This window comes from Ischnura elegans, chromosome 6, assembly GCF_921293095.1.
Source record: "Ischnura elegans chromosome 6, ioIscEleg1.1, whole genome shotgun sequence".
NCBI lineage: Eukaryota > Metazoa > Arthropoda > Insecta > Odonata > Coenagrionidae > Ischnura > Ischnura elegans.
The window spans coordinates 117,562,306-117,578,433 of record NC_060251.1 but is presented as its reverse complement, the minus strand read 5'-3'; the positions used below and the strand labels follow the sequence as shown (position 1 = coordinate 117,578,433).

At 41.9% G+C, this 16,128-nt stretch overlaps 1 protein-coding gene across 1 annotated transcript in view; it reads left to right on the top strand.

The window, feature by feature from the left end:
* The window catches only part of LOC124161575 (transcription factor Maf-like), a 41,665-nt gene that overhangs the window by 2,453 nt on the left and 23,084 nt on the right, over positions 1 to 16,128 (top strand). The window contains exon 2 of the mRNA XM_046537954.1: positions 195 to 542. Coding sequence (XP_046393910.1) covers positions 203 to 542 — 340 coding nt within the window. The 5' untranslated portion in view covers positions 195 to 202. The remainder of the gene's footprint in view (positions 1 to 194; positions 543 to 16,128) is intronic.

The following is a 16,128-nucleotide window of genomic DNA, read 5'->3' as shown; positions in this document are numbered from 1 at the left end:
TGTATTACGCTCTGCGCTACGCGCAAAAACACATTATTATTATCATTATCATCTCATTTTCCTCGAAGAGTGGCGTTTATTATTTATGTATGCACTCGTTTTGAACCACTCTACTTGTTGGGATGGCAATTGGTGTTCGGCAACCGCGTCTTGCGTGTCATTGTCTCATGTCTCGCTCATTTCTTTGCTTATAGGGCTGGGCATGGCCGGATACCACCCTCACTTGGCGCACCCCCAGGCAGCTCACGGTGGCGCCGCATCGTCCACGTCGGCGCCACCGTCTGCGGCCCACGGCGGCCCCCCCTCTGCGGCGCACGGCGCCTCGTCTGGCGCCATGGCGGTGGGCGGGGGTGGCGGCGGTCGCTTCGGGGGCGCGGCCGTACCGCACCACGCGCAGTACGGCTCCTTCTTGCTGCAGGCGGCTCACGCGGCCGCAGCGGCCTCTGCAGGCGGAGGTGCTGCCGCCAGCGGCGCGCACCACAACCACCACCCCGCAGACATGGCCGCCGACGGCAACTTCGCAGCGTACGGCAACATGAGCGGTGAGTAGGTACCTGCTGTGGGAACGCGCGAATGCCTCATTCACATTACGATTGTTCCAGCGATTGTCGGAACTATCGTGCATTCACACGACTATGGTTAAAACTTGTGCTGCCCTCACCTGGTGGGAATCTCGCGAAGCAGTCATCCACATAGTACACCAGGATAGCTTCAGTCTTATAATACTTTTCCCAATTTTTAAAAGAAGCATTCTTAACATCAACATAATCTATGCAGATGAATGAAGAAAAAGTCAAAATAATTTTTTAAAGGACTAAAGTTATTAAAATTATTTTCCTTTTTTCTTATCTTGACCGCATTTTATATATGATTAAATAATTCCTGGAGTATAGGTCATATAATGCAAAAATTTGTTAGTTAACGTTTCAGTTTATTTGAAAACCTTCTCCCAGGGCTTAGTTTTACACATATATAAGCGTTGGCAAACAACTTTTTGCATTCTTATTCATTGTACTTATACTCCAGGAATTATTTAATCATCAGTTATTAAAATGATGACTCTATCTACGTTAACACATTTATTTCTAAAGAGGTTCTTCCACGTAGAAGACGTAAGCAGGGGAGGTGGTGGTAATTGCATCTTCGTGTACGATCGGCTAGTTACTGTCAAATCTCCTTTGAGTAAAATTTATAGTACTTGGTCACGAAAAAAATGTGGAAAATTACGTGATTAAAAGCACCGCCGCTTTCCTTTCAGTGGGTATGAGAACCACAATCAGCTTTAAGGTGGAAATAAATTGGTTTCTTCTGATTTTAACCTTGGCAACTTAAAAAAAACACCATGGCCGCCTAACCCTTCCCATTTAAATACATCATAGCAAACTCACGGGTAAGCATGATTAATAAGTAAGTTTGAGGATATGGATGACGTTTATTTCGGCCAGGAGTGTATTAATAATAATAGTATTTAATCGCCATTTTGATATATATATATATATACTACCCCAATGCAAGCCGCCTAGATAGGCGTGTGGCGGGGGTATCCGTCTACGCATGAAAAGGATATGCTCTAATGAAAGTACGCCTGTGAAGCAACACAAAAGGCAAAGTTTCCATAAGGGCACAAAGCGTTTGCACACAATTGCTCATCTGGAATTGCCGAGGGTGGAGCTTATAACTCCATTTCAGAAAATCATAAATATTGTGCTCAACATTCAACACGCTTCATTTGTAAACATAACAAAAATTCATAGAAAAATCTCGTAAACTCGTTAGCATTTCTAGGTGAAAAGATTACAGGATTCCCCCAACACGACATTTCGCATTCAGATAATTTTTCATTCCGAGGTCAAATCCGTAGTCAGCGACCTGAAAGTATTCCAATTTGATTTCGATAGTTGACATTGATTGGCGCTCTTTTCATCACTGCGTGCGGCGCTCGCATCGCTACCAGGGGTTGAAGTTGAAGAGGAATTGGCGGAGGGGGGGGGGGGGGGAGGGTTTGAAAAGGGAGGAGGAAGAGTAATGACGCAGAAAACCCTTTTATCCCTTTTATAATCGGGGGGGAGCGGGGCGTCCCCCCTTCGGGTGAAATTAAAATTCGGGAGTGGAACACCTGTAGTGGCGGCGGCGGGCCAAACTAATGAAAGAAGCGGCAGCAACCAATATGATCATCCACTCGGGAGCAGAAAAGGGATGCTGCTACTTTGGAGAAAGCACACGCAATGAAACACGAAACTGGCACCTCAATCAAAAGCGCCCCTGCATGCCACCCCTGACCCCCCCCCCCCCCAACCCTCATCCACGACCCCAGCACAGCACACGGTGAAATATGAAGGCTTTCACAAATGCTGTGGCCATCTTCCGGCCAGTATCTCCCGCCTCTATCAGGTGACGTCAGTTTCGGGAGCACTGATGCTCACGTCGAAGAGCCAGCCAGTGCCAGGTCACACTTTCAATTTCGTCGTGCGGGGCCCTTCGTCCGAGCATCTTCGTTTTTTTTTTTGACGAAGCCAAGGTGGAGGGTGGCAGATGCAAACAGCGGCTGATGAGAGAAGCCAGCCTCATTCGATTAGCTTCTGTGTGTCACTCTCCGTAGCAGTTATTGACGAATCGCGTGGCTTTCCTTTGTGTTTTGAGAGCGTCTTCTGCTAGAGCTTGTAAGCAGTCGGCTCTTCCGAGTTTGAAGCGAATAATTGGTCGATGCGTTGCGTTGACATCAACTGGAAATTAAACCTTAATGGCATAGGAATTTAACCACGGAATAACCACATCTAACTTTAAAATCAATTCACGCGAGTGCACTGCTTGTAATTTTATGCACTCCACTATACCCCTAGTTGGGGAAGTTCTTGAAAAATTAATGTTCAATACTAATTTCTGAGCGTGATAAACCGTACCTTATTTCAAACAAAATCAGATTGCAAAATGTTTGATGCGAGCCTTTCACGGAAAAAAGGAATCGATGAAAAAGTAAAAAAAAAACGATGATATTATTCTTTCGTGAGACCCCATTTGTAGCACGCCCCTAACGTATGGGGCCCGAACTATAAAAGAAATGGTTTCGAATACAGATAGAATACAAAGGCGAGCATTAAGATTTGTTAAATACTGCTAGGATAAACATTGTAGTGTAACTGAACTAATTAGGAATTTAGAATGGTATAGTCAAACGGGATATAGAAGGGAAAATTTGGATTAAATCTTTTGCGGATATTTCTAGTAGAATGCTTCATGGCTGATGTTCAAGTTATTCTACGAGTCTAATAATCGTGGTAGAAACGATTGCTGGGATGAGATTAGGGAAATACACTGCAGAACCGATAGATTTAAGATATCGTTTTTTTTCGTGGGCAATATGGGAGCATAATACTTGCGATAGTTTAGCTCCCTGTTAGCTTGACTTACAAATGTAACATAGGCTCTGCATGTATCGTTATTAACTTATTGTAATTTTCAATACTAGCTGTCTGAATGCATTTCTTAGCATGTTATGACTCATGCATGAATCGATTACTATACTAATTTTTCGTTTTTCTAGTAGTAACTAGTGGTTTTATTTGCATGGTATAATGTTCTCGTCCTTAGCACCCTCCTAGTTTCGTTGTCCTGTGCACTTGGCCTGTGTCCGGCAAGCGAGCGCGTTTCTGATTAAGATTTCGTAGGATGATTGCTTCGTGAATGTCTGCAGGTGTGGAATATCTCACGTCCTGGTGATGGCTTACCTCGTAGATGTAGATAAACTCTTCTTCTAACCTATCAATCACTAGGATCGAATTCGCAACTTTTAATGAAAATTTAATTCGCAAAAATTCATCAAGAAGGGAATGTAACATTTTTGGATTAATTTATTTTTAATATTCGATTTTTCATTAAAAATTATATCGCCATTTCCTGGGACTCGTCTTCCTTTGTTCCGATATTGAGGCGTATTTTACCTCCAAATTGTATCTTTTCCATTTACGGACGAGTTTTAACATGTGTTTAATCTCTCATTTCTTTACTTCCAGGCTTTCTAGCGTTATTAAATACATTATTATCGGTTATTTTCCTCGCTATGAGCCATGATATATTGTGTCCTTCCGCAATGTTTATTTTCGTCATTTTTCATCGTGCGTGCGAGGCGTCTTCCACTCGCTTACGCGTCGCTCTCCCCCCGTCCCCCTCATCTCCAAGTGCTCCCTCGCAACTTACCACGGGTCAATGAAGGCTGCACTGACAATGCTCAATGGTCGACAATGTCATTTTATTGTCGATTGAGACGGGGTCTGCAAAATGAATTGACGCGTGTATCTCTGTTCTTTCATCCCTCGCCTGCTCCTCCATCTATTCACGCTGAGAAATCGACGGCCTTGACCATTCCGCAGATGAGTTGAACACGTCACGACCCATGGCGAGCGGGTCACCGCTCTGACGATACCCTTCATCCTCGTGCGCGTGGCGTTTGTCCTTTGTCATTCCCGGGCGAGTCGTTCCTCGCCTCAATCGTCGTTTCTCCCTCAATGAGTACCTACTCCTACTACACACTCAGTGCCAGTACATGATACAGATCTCCAATGACGTCTTCAGCTTCCTAATTTCTCGTTTTTAATTTATCTGTGAGTAACTGAATAGGGATGATCGATTAGAATAGAATATAATATATATTTATTCATGCTCTAGGTATACCCTTGGAGCAAAACATAATTTACAATAATTGGCTCATCAAAAAGCACAAAGTATTTGAAAAAATCAAGTAATAACAATAAAGTTGTTTGATACGCAAATAATAAAGAAATGACACGTAAACAAGGCACACGGAATATGTTGGATGTATTTTATGTAGGAGCTTACTTTCGCTCTCCATTGAGTAAAGCCATGTTTAATTTATATTTAAATGCATGGTTAGCGCCCTTCTGTTTTAGATCCTCAGGGAGAGAATTCCAAAATATAGATGCCATACGCTAGAAATGATTTCTGGTAGGTAGTTGTACGTGGAGTAGGATAACGCAAATCGTTCTTTTTGCGAGATGACATGTGAGTGGTTACTGATCTGTTCATAAAAATTTCCCGGACATAATTAGGGATTCTCTCTCTGAAAATTTTAAAAAGAAGAGCACCGAGTAGATAAATTCTTCGGTTACAAATATTTGGCCAACCAAGGCTGACACTGTACTGTGATACATGAACATCCTTACTTAAATGATTACTTCATTCGCCGTGGCACCCACCCCATCTCATTCCACAGAATCATTTTCATTGCGATCGCTACTCTCAGAGATTGATATAATTCGACTCAAGTATATAGTAATGACATATTCAATTGTGAATGGAATGATTCGTATCACTTTCGTTCAGAAATCCGAATCTGCTCGCCTATAAATCTCAGCTGCAGGGAATTAACTTCGAAGCGGTGTGTTTTCCTGGTTGTGCCTCCGCAGTGGCGTTGCAATTGGCCGTGCGTTGTGACGAGCGGCCGAAAGAGGGCGCCGCCGGCGAAACTGTCGTCCGAAGACAATCGATAAACGCCAAGCGCCCACCTCAAGACCTCCTCCTCCTCTTGGTAGTCAGCCCGAGGACACGTCCAAGCGGTGGAGTGTTTAGCGGTGCACCTCAGGCGAAATATTACGCCGACAATAGGGTAGTTTCCTTCATTAAAGAAAACGAAAGCCATTGATTGCCATTCGTTACCCACCCTATGGGGTATTCAAAATATCATAATATACAAATTATTTGGTTTTAGAAATCCCAGTATAGACAAATGACAATGGTCAATTTTAACCGCATTTGAAAAAGGCCACTTTGGCGCCCATGCGATGCCACTCCACCAGACGTCACATGGGCCTAGTTTCTATACGAATGGATAGGAGTTTTACATTGTCAGAGATTACCAATGCATGCATGAGGCACAGAGCTTAGGGAAACATTTCTTAATAATCACCTATTAAAATAGCCTATGGTCGGAAAGTTTCCATCGTTTAATAGGGTATTAATAATCCTTATTTAAGCCAAGCGCTACCTGCTAGCAGGGTACTCTGCTACCTGCTAGCAGCCTGCATCGCAGCGAAGCACAAACCCTCGCCCCAAGGTCAACTCACACGGCGACAGCGGGAACCAGAATGACATCATACGGGGTTTTCCCAGCATTCTTACTTAGTCGTCGCGTTTTCGCGCGCTTGAAAATTTTTCACTTTTCATTTAATCGCGAAAAATAGATATCGTCATTAAAAAATCTAATAGCGTAAAATTCTTATTCCAGGAGAAGTAACCTTTCGATTTAGGCAATAAAAAACAATAGGATACCACCCTATTGAAGCACTATCGCCCCCAGTGCGATTTGCGCTTCCTCCAGAATAGTTAATCAGTTCGACCTTCCCTGAAGCGAGAGGAAATGAAGAAGAAAAAACACGTTAAACAGGTACAAATGTGTGTGATTTTCGGCAAGAGAGTTAAATATAACATTTCAAAGCATTAAATGAGGAGAAATCTCCACCATTTAAGAATCGGAGGTTAGAAGTGGAGGACGATGCGATCGATGTGTTTGAACTTCCCTCGCCTCGAATCTGTTGCATAACATGCCATCATGGAGAAAAGCGATTCACCCGGAGATTCATGCAGATGGCACACATTTATGATACGTTTCCCCGCTAGGTGCTGCATGATTGCTTGAAACCAAGAGTGTCACGTTGAATTCTCCAATTGGCCGCTAAATTTATTACTGTCCACCACCGCGAATTTAAACTCACTTTACCTAAAGTCGTCATTCGCGTGAGTGAATGCTGAGCGATCCGAATTTCTCGATGAAATACGTCATCATTAGGCTTGTCAACCGAAAGTTATATTCAATGTGATACAATCTGAGGATTTGTTTGACTTTTCAATGCTATTCCTAGCGAGTGAACGAACCGTACTGCATGTATTGCGAATTTATAGAGCGCTCTTTACCTGCGCAGAAAATAGAATGATAACATACTAGAACCTGTTGATAATTCTTTGATTTTCAATTGAATAAAAGATAAAAATTAGATAAAAAATAATAATAAACAAAAATTGCTTATTATCAGATTGGTAAATCAATAAAAATGTAAAAATATTAATCCAAAATAAAGAAAAACAATAATACTTTATATCTTGTATGATGTTCGGAACGATGCGATGGAAGTTCGTAATATTATTAAAATGAGACATTTAAATATCGCAATGTCTCATTTTAATAATAATACTTTAGTCTGCAGTTCTAAATCTTTATTGTATTACGTCTAAAAATTCTAGTTTTAAGTTTCTTTTTTCTGGCAAACAACTCTTTACACCAACAACATGCGCTACTGCTATTGTAAACTGGCTGGTTGGGATGAACCAAGGCTCGCGGGTGCAGCATGATTTTCGCGCCATCTGCGCGGATACCCCGCTAAAGTCTTCATCGCTGCGCTGTGGACATTTTTTAAAACCGATTAAAATGCGACGACGAATAGAAATGAAGCAAGCACCCACGATGCGGACTGGGGCGTTGTCTTCGGCATTTGCAGGCCGGGAAATCCAAATTGCGAATGCCATTTGTTTGAAATCTGAGGGCCTGTTTCCGTGCGTACGGGGATAACACGAAAAATTCGCACATTGCTGTATTTTGTCTGCTAATATTTGGTTAGCAGCGTACCTTTCTATAAAAACATTTCTATACGTATCAGACTATTGCTAGTGACGGAGCGTTTTAAATGATTTATTCAATATATTAACACGTATTTCAAAGAAACACGTCATTCCGAATGATTTTCATTTGCTATTTGTCAAGTTATTTTTTGCCTAGACGTGGTCTATAAAACAGCGCGAGTGAATATGCATGCTACGTTGAATCTCAAACTCTACCATTTGAAAGAGCGCTGAAAGCAACGAAAGATTTATTATTTTCAGTTACAAGTTGCCAACAATTCCGTCTTAACCCATTAATCCCCAGCGTTGCGTAAACGCAACATTATTGAAGTGAAATTATTATAAAAAACCTTTGCTTCAGGATAATTTTTTCTCAGGGTTTCTGAATTCCTGAAATACCATTCGCTCTTTTTCAGTTATTTTTGGAAAAATAATCATTAAAATAATAATTTTTATTTTACTTTGAAATTTGCCTATTTCGAGGCGCTGAAGTACTACAAACTTTAAATATTTTTTTACAAAGATTTATTGGGCGATCTTGCTTGAGGTAATGTTTTCTCTTAGTTCTAAGCTTCTTTATTCATCATGCTTATTTTTTTCACGAACTTTCATCGCTACTGGTATAAATATGGTTGTTGTAAATAATGTTGCGTTTACGCAACGATGGGAATTCTCTGGTAGACCAGAGGGCTTGTCTCAAAGCATAACGAGAATCGTCAATATGGCTTTTAATCGACAACGTAGTCTTTTGGAGGCAGTTTAGATGCATTTTTGGCACTCACAGGTTGTGAGTTTGCATAGTAAAGGGTGAATGGTATCTTGAATTCCAACATGGCCATCGGTACGAATTTTACATCGAACACCCTGGTACTTCGTGGAGTCAAACTGTTGCGCGCACACGTGGAACCGATACAGGGCAATGTCATTCCCATGTCGTTGAGTGAAAGGATTACTTCGTAGACGTTAAATTCAGCTTCAGATGTATTCACTTTCAGAGATGGTAGAATGGGAGGGTGAGAAACCTATTAGTTGAAGCAGGATTGTGATAGAAGGTGGAGCGTTCCTCTAGTCGCTCATTGGAATTTTCTCCGTGCAATCCTGAGTTACCTATTTTTTCTTCTATCGCTTAGGTGATGTAAGGCTTATAATCTAGCTTCAGTTGGGTTCGTATCAATGAAATTGTCTTCTGAAATGCATCTTAAATTCTCATCCAGTAATTATATCAATCATACCACAGTAGTTTTTGCTCGGATTTTTGCTAAATAATTTATTTAGGGGTTTCCTTCAGATTTAAAATTGAAGAAAAATTTATTCGTTATTTCTACACGCCTCAGACGTATACTTTATAAGAAGCGTCAAGAAGGTAACTGAAGAATGTAAATTGACAGGAGAGGCGATTTATAATATTTTCTTAACTTTGGAACTACAATGGGGATTACATCTTCTCAGTTTTTCGAATATTGCAGGAGGTGCTGCAAGGTAAATCATATTTTACTCAAGCAGTATCAAAAGAAAAATCGTCCAGTAAACGCGCACGCCCAGGTAAAAGATGCAGAGAACAAACAGCGGTTCATCTAAATGTGAAAAAATAGAATCTACCTCCGTAGGAGTCCCGAATTTCTGTGTTAAAAAGGGAATAGAAAGACTTATTACTCAGTATGGAGGCCACTCACCAATTGAGCTCCGTCAATTATTTCTCAGCGGAAAATTAATTGAATTAATTTTGAGCTACTCAATAATTACGCTGAGGAGATAAATAACCATATATTTACTCAGAGTGAGGCAGATATAAAAAAATAATTGGAATGGTAATGTTGTCGGGGTATCATATATTATCATGATACACAAAGTAATACATTTTTGAAAGTTGGACTTTTTCTCAATAGACTTAACCAAAATTCCATTCAGTTAGGAATTTTCCTAACAAATGGTTCCATATTTCAGGTGGCACACAGCTAAAATGTTCATTCGTGGGGAACAATTTAGAGTAGGTTATACATTGTGATGTCTGGCCTCATCTACAGGCTATCTATATGAATTTTTGCCATATGGAGAGGTGGAACTTGAAAGTGATACGCCTAGGATTTGTAAGTTCACTAGAAGAAAGGGTTGTAATAAATTTTCTGAATTTTTTTGTTAGTCTCCGGAAATTCTTGCCAAGTATTTTGATAATTTCTTCATCAGTTACAATCTATTAGTAAATCTACAAATTATTATCTCTTAAGTGATAATTGTTATTTTTCAACGGGAAAAGAAAGAAGAAATCGAACGGAAAACTGCTCACTCAATCTTCGAGAGATTTGACAAAAAAACCTAACGAGGATTTCTTCTATTCGTTTGACAGATCAAAAAATATTCTCTTAGTGCGATGGCAGGATAACTCTGTCATCGCTGTTGCTTTAAATTATGGGAATATGGTACCCATAGTAAGGACGAAAAGATATTCCCGGAGATTCCCGTAGAAAATCGAAATATTATCAACGATTACAATCAGGGAATGGGAGGGGTAGATTTTCTCAATAATTATGCTATATGCTACCGTATCCACTGTATGAGCAAAAAATGGAGGTGGCCTCTAGTCCAAAAAGGGGTTGACAGTGCAGTGGTGAATCCGTGGTGATTTTACGCCGAAGTCACGGGCAAAGCAATTCCTCAGTTAGAATTTCGGTCCGACATCGTAAAACTTTACTGAGACTAGAAATCGTTTCCAATACAATGACTGATGACATTTGGCATAAAAATCGGTGTCACCATGCGGGACACCTTAGGAAAAATAACATGTATGTGGGGTTAACCGCAGCATGCCCGTCAAGGTAGAATACGGCATTTCATCCGCAGGCTACATATAATTCCCGGCGAAGATGTCAAATTTGCAAATCAAGGATAATTATGTTGTTCAAAGCGCTACGGTTCATTCCGAGCAGCATATTATTGAACATAACATCAGAAAAGACGATGAAAAATAAAATATGCAACCTAAGTTTTTAAAATTTTTTTTGCTTTTATTTTCCGGAGTTTTCCCAGCGTTGCGTAAACGCAACATTATGCAAATCATATATTATGCTGAATATAATAATTTTGTCCGAAAATTAATCTTAATTAGGCCATAACTAACCGTAAAATACGAAATAACCGGAGTTAAAAGCCCTATGTGCAGTCTGGGGAATAATGGGTTAAATACAACGAAGTCTTTTTCCAGTTTAAAAAATATTTTAAATGCAATTGAATTGGGTCAACAGCGAATATGCATGATTCTTTTTATGCCAAACTCTACCATTTGAAAGAGCGCTGAAAGCGACGAAACATTGATTATTTTCAGTTAATAGTTGCCAACAATTCCGTCTTAAATACAGCAAATTCTTTCCCAGGTGTATAAAATTTTCAATGGAATTGAATCGGGTCATGAATTGAGGCGTACGAATTAAGGCATTAAAAGTAGGTAAGTTTCATTGCAGTCGGCCTGTTGGAACACCGTTGGAATGAGAGCATTTCGCTTAAGCAGTAGTCTGGCTGGAAGTGTTTCTCGCTACGACCGGAGCGCACTGTGTTCTTCAGGGCCTTCCCCTCCGCACACGATGCGCACACTGAGGGCGTCAACATTCCGCGCTCTCTCATTTTCCGCTCCCTTGCCTTCCAAGGCGAGAGATCCTCATCCCTCGCTCCAACGACCGTCAAATGGGACGGCCCTTCTTGATTTCCCTCCCGGCTAATGGAAACTGATGCCAGGCGTGAACCTGCGCTCATCATTCAAAATTCCCTTCGCCATGGCATAGACATTTAGGTAACACTTACTTACTACCGTTTCCAAAAGTCTGTGGGCATCTGTGCTACGTATCTGGCGATAGGGTAGTTTCCTTCATCAAAGGAAACGAAAAGCATTGATTGCGATTCTTTACCCACCATTAGTGTATTCATAATATACAAATTATTTGGTTTTAGAAAGCCAAGTTCAGACGAATGGCAAAGGTCAATTTTAACCGCATTTGAAAAAGGCCAGATTGGTGTCCATGCGATGGCACTCCACGTGGCGTCACAGGGACCTAGTTTCGATAAGAGTAGATAGGAGTTTTACATCTTCTGAGATTCCCAATGCATGCATGAGGCACAGAGCTGAGGGAAACATGTCTTAATAATCACCTATTAAAACTGCCTAAGGTCGCAAAGTTTTCTTCGTTTGATAACGTATTAATAATCCTTATTTAAGCTAAGCAGTACTTGCTAGCAGGGTACTCTGCTACCTGCTAGCATCCTTCATCGTATCAGCGCTCAAAGCCTCGCCCCAAGGTCACCTAACTTGCGGCAGCGGGAACCAGAACGACGCCACACGGAATATTCCCAGCATTCATACATAGCCGTCGCGCTTTCGCTCGCTTGAAGATTATGGTTCGACCAGTATGGCGAGCAATTGTAAATCTGGAGCAGTGACAAAACGCTGTTCCTATTTGATTTTCTACTTCGTTGGGGACGGTTGGAAAATGTTAACATTAATTATGAAATAAAAAATGTTGCATGCCAATTTCACATTTCTTCTTTTAAATAAAATATTTGCTAAATATATGTCATTCATTTTGTTTCATCAGCGGTGAATTTTCCTTCAGGTGAGCGATTCCCAATATTTAATTTTACTTAACTTATAGTCTATTTCTTCCGGAATAGGGTGGTTTCCTATTTTTTTTAATTGCGTGAAAACGCGACGGCTAGCAAGTATGAATGCTGGGTAAAGCCCGTGTGACGTCATTCTGGTTCCCGCTCCCGTCGTGTGAGGTGACCTTGGGTCGAGGCTTTGAGAGCTACTACGATGCAGACTGCTAGCAGGTAGCAAAGTAACTAGCTAGCAGGTAGCGCTTGGCTAAAATAAGGATTATTATTACCCTATCAAACGAAGGAAACATTCCGACCTTAGCCAGTTTTAATAGGCGATTATTAAGACATTTTTCCCTGAGCTCTGTGCCCCATGCATGCATTGGTAATCTCAGACGATGTAAAACTCCTGACTACCCGTATAGAATCCAGATCCCTGTGACGTCACGTGGAGTGGCATCGCATTGGCGCCAATCTGGCCTTTTTCAAAAGAGGTTAAATTGACCATTGCCATTCGTCTAAACTGGGATTTCTAAAACCAAATAATTTGTATATTTTGAATAATGGTGGGTAACGAATCGCAATCAATGCCTTTCGTTTTCTTTGATGTAGGACACCACCCTATTGACGTGGTTTCAGCGCTCGCCTCGGCTTCCCCTCCTTTGATAACCGCTTGTTTCGCACTCTCGTTTATGTTTTACTGTTTGCGCTGCGGATGTCATTTGCTGGCTGTTTACCCGATAATAAAGCAGCGATTCAGATATAGAGAACTTTTTAATTTAACACGCCTATTTTTGCTCTTGTCTATAAACAATGCAGACGTAATGTCACTATTTTGCTTTCGAGATGTAATTCCAGCTTTCAAAGCTGCGTGGAGTATAGTGGATGTAATGTGTGCTGCTGCCTCCTCACTTACGCTAAATCTCTGGGAAACTGTGGTAGTCTCAGTCAAGTATAATTTGACAACGGACTTTCTTTCCCTTGGTTTGGTGAATACCACATCCTTAGCGCACCATTCGCCATGGTTTTCCTCATCAACTTGAGTATCCTCAAAGTATTCACTATTACTCAAAAACGACAACTGTTGATTCAGATGATTTGAGCTTAATCCTCTCATTTATATGATGACGTTCAGCCTTTTCTTGCATTATTTGACATAGGGATCTCAATAGCGCCAATTCGGAACATTCTTGGACCTCGCTGATCCACAAGAAACTGGTACTCTAGGATAGAAACAGTTTTCCTCGTGACAGACACATTTGGGAAAGTTGGCACATTTGCAGAAGGCTTTATCAAATCGCCTCCTTTGTAAAAGACCTCAACAAGTCATCCTATGTTTTCTGAACTACCTTTTTACTCAATAGGATTTAATTTTCCCTATTGTTTTCATTGCTCTCGTTTATGCTTTATACTGTTTGCGCTGCGGATGCCATTCGCCGGCCGTTTACCCGATCCTTTGACTCCACTCTCAAGAGGGACGGACGACGTTAGGCCGAGGGGGAAATTGCGATTGTTTCCGACTGGCGTGTGATTCGAGCCTTGGCCGCAAGAGGCCCTCGCCGCGCAGCCAGGGGTCGAGGACATGCGGCGGCGCGTTCCATTCAGCACTCGAGGGCCGCCCCTCGCAGTTGCACGCCCCCATTGCCACCCCTGAACGGTCGGATGACACCGGATATATGCACGCCGTCATGCGTTTGATGTGAAATATATTGGCTTGGGTTGGAGGGCACCCCATGCCGAACTCCCCCACCCATTTCACGAGGGACGAATTAAACAGGGCTCGACGGAACTCAAAACTAAGTCTCGCTTCTCTCAAACCGTGCGCATGCATCGCTTCAACATTTAATCCGTCAATGATTATAGCATTGTATGCAAACGTGCAAGAAAGAAACACCGAGATGAATTGCATAGAGCAAAGAGGGCTTCCTACAAAAAAAAATCTTCTTACAGCCCAGAATACAAACATAGAAGTAAGGAAACAATTCATTAGATGATACTCATGGAGCAGGTTTTTCTATTAGTACGAGGATTGGACGTTGACAGGTGCAGAGAAGTCAAGAGTAGGAGCATTCGAAATGTTGTGCTACCGAAGAATGATGAAGATAAAATGGATCGACCGTGTAAGTAACGAGGAGGTGCTAAGAAGAGTGGGAGAAAAGAGAAGTAATCTAAAAACCTTAAGAAGAAGGTGGCACAATTTAGTGAGCCACATAATGAGGCATGATGGCCCGATGAAGACAATCGTTGAAGGAACAGTGGAAGGGAAAAAGGGCAAGGGACGGACCCGAATGAGTTACATAGGACAGGTTACAAATGATGTTTAAGGAGATGAAATGCGTCGCTATGAAAAGGCTAGCGGATAGGAGAGGGAAATGGAGAGCTGCGTCAAACCAATCTTAGGATTAATTTAAGAAAAGCGGCACTAACCACGGCGATAACTTAAAGGAGTCACCCGCAACGCACAAATTGTGCGATAAATCCACAGAGAAATAAACCATTCGCCTTGACCGGGATTCGAGCCCGGACCTCCGGATTCCCGGTCGAGTGCTAGAGCCAGTTAAGCCATCCAGGCGTCATTCTCATCCGTGGAAATTTGTGGACTATATCGTACAAGGTGTTGCTGGACTGCTGAGCATATGATGCCGCAAAGCAGTCCACATCGTGCGCACGGCGGCACAGACTCTCAGAGCACAACCCCAACTTTGGCTCATTTGAGGTGTTCGTTCTTGACCGATTTAAGTATAATGGGAGTCGCGATGGTGATACTTTACGGAGTCTTCCAGAAAAATCCACAGAGAAAAAGTAATCAAGTCTTACGATGATGATGACGCAAACGCGCAAAGTCCAGGTGCGAAATAGGGTGGTTTCTTATTATATTTTTACTGTCTAAATCAAAAGACTATTACTCCTGGAGTATGTATTTCACGCTTTTAGATTTTTAAATGACGATATCTATTTTTTGCAATTAAATGAAAAGTGAAAATTTTCCAGCGCGTGAAAACGCGACGGCTAAGTATGAATGCTGGGAAAACCCCGTGTGACGTCGTTCTGGTTCCCTATGCCGCAAGTGAGGTTACCTTGGGGCGAGGCTTTGAGCGCTGATACGACGCAGGATGCTAGCAGGTAGCAGAGTACCCTGCTTGCGGGTAGCGCTTGGCTTAAATAAGGATTATTAATACCTTATCAAACGAAGGAAACTTTCCGACCTTAGACAGTTTTAATAGGTGATTATTAAGACATGTTTCCCTCAGCTCTGTGCCTCATGCATGCATTGGTAATCTCATACGATGTAAAACTCCTATCTACTCGTATAGAAACTAGGTCCCTGTGACGTCACGTGGAGTGGCATCGCATGGGCGCCAATCTGGCCTTTTTCAAATGCATTTAAAATTGACCATTGTCATTCGTTTAAATTGGTATTTCTAAAACCAAATAATTTGTATATTATGAAAACCCTAATGGTGGGTAACCAATAGCAACCAATGCATTCCGTTTTCTTTGATGAAGGAAACTACCCTATTGATCGAGGGAAAACTATCATTTGCCTGTAACGGGATTCGAACCTGAATCCAAACAAGCAGCGACAGGTGCTCTATCCGGGAGTTGCTGTTCCAATGATAGATATAATGCCGCTGCAACGCATTCGTCACAGCTGCGCAATCCGTCCATCTCACACGCCTTCTCCCCGTCTTAGAAAGTGCTCCCTTCCAAACACCTCGTCTTCCGCCACCCCCTCTGCGCACCTCCTCGGGATGTTGCCTCACCCACCATGCCCAGCACTTCGTCGTTCCTCCTCCTCTCCGCCCTCTTCACCTTCTCAATCTTATTCCAGACTCGTATCTCCAACGCCTCCAGTCTTTCCTCATCCATCCTTCCATCCACATAAAATCTTCCTGGGCACATAAAATCCATTTCGATTTA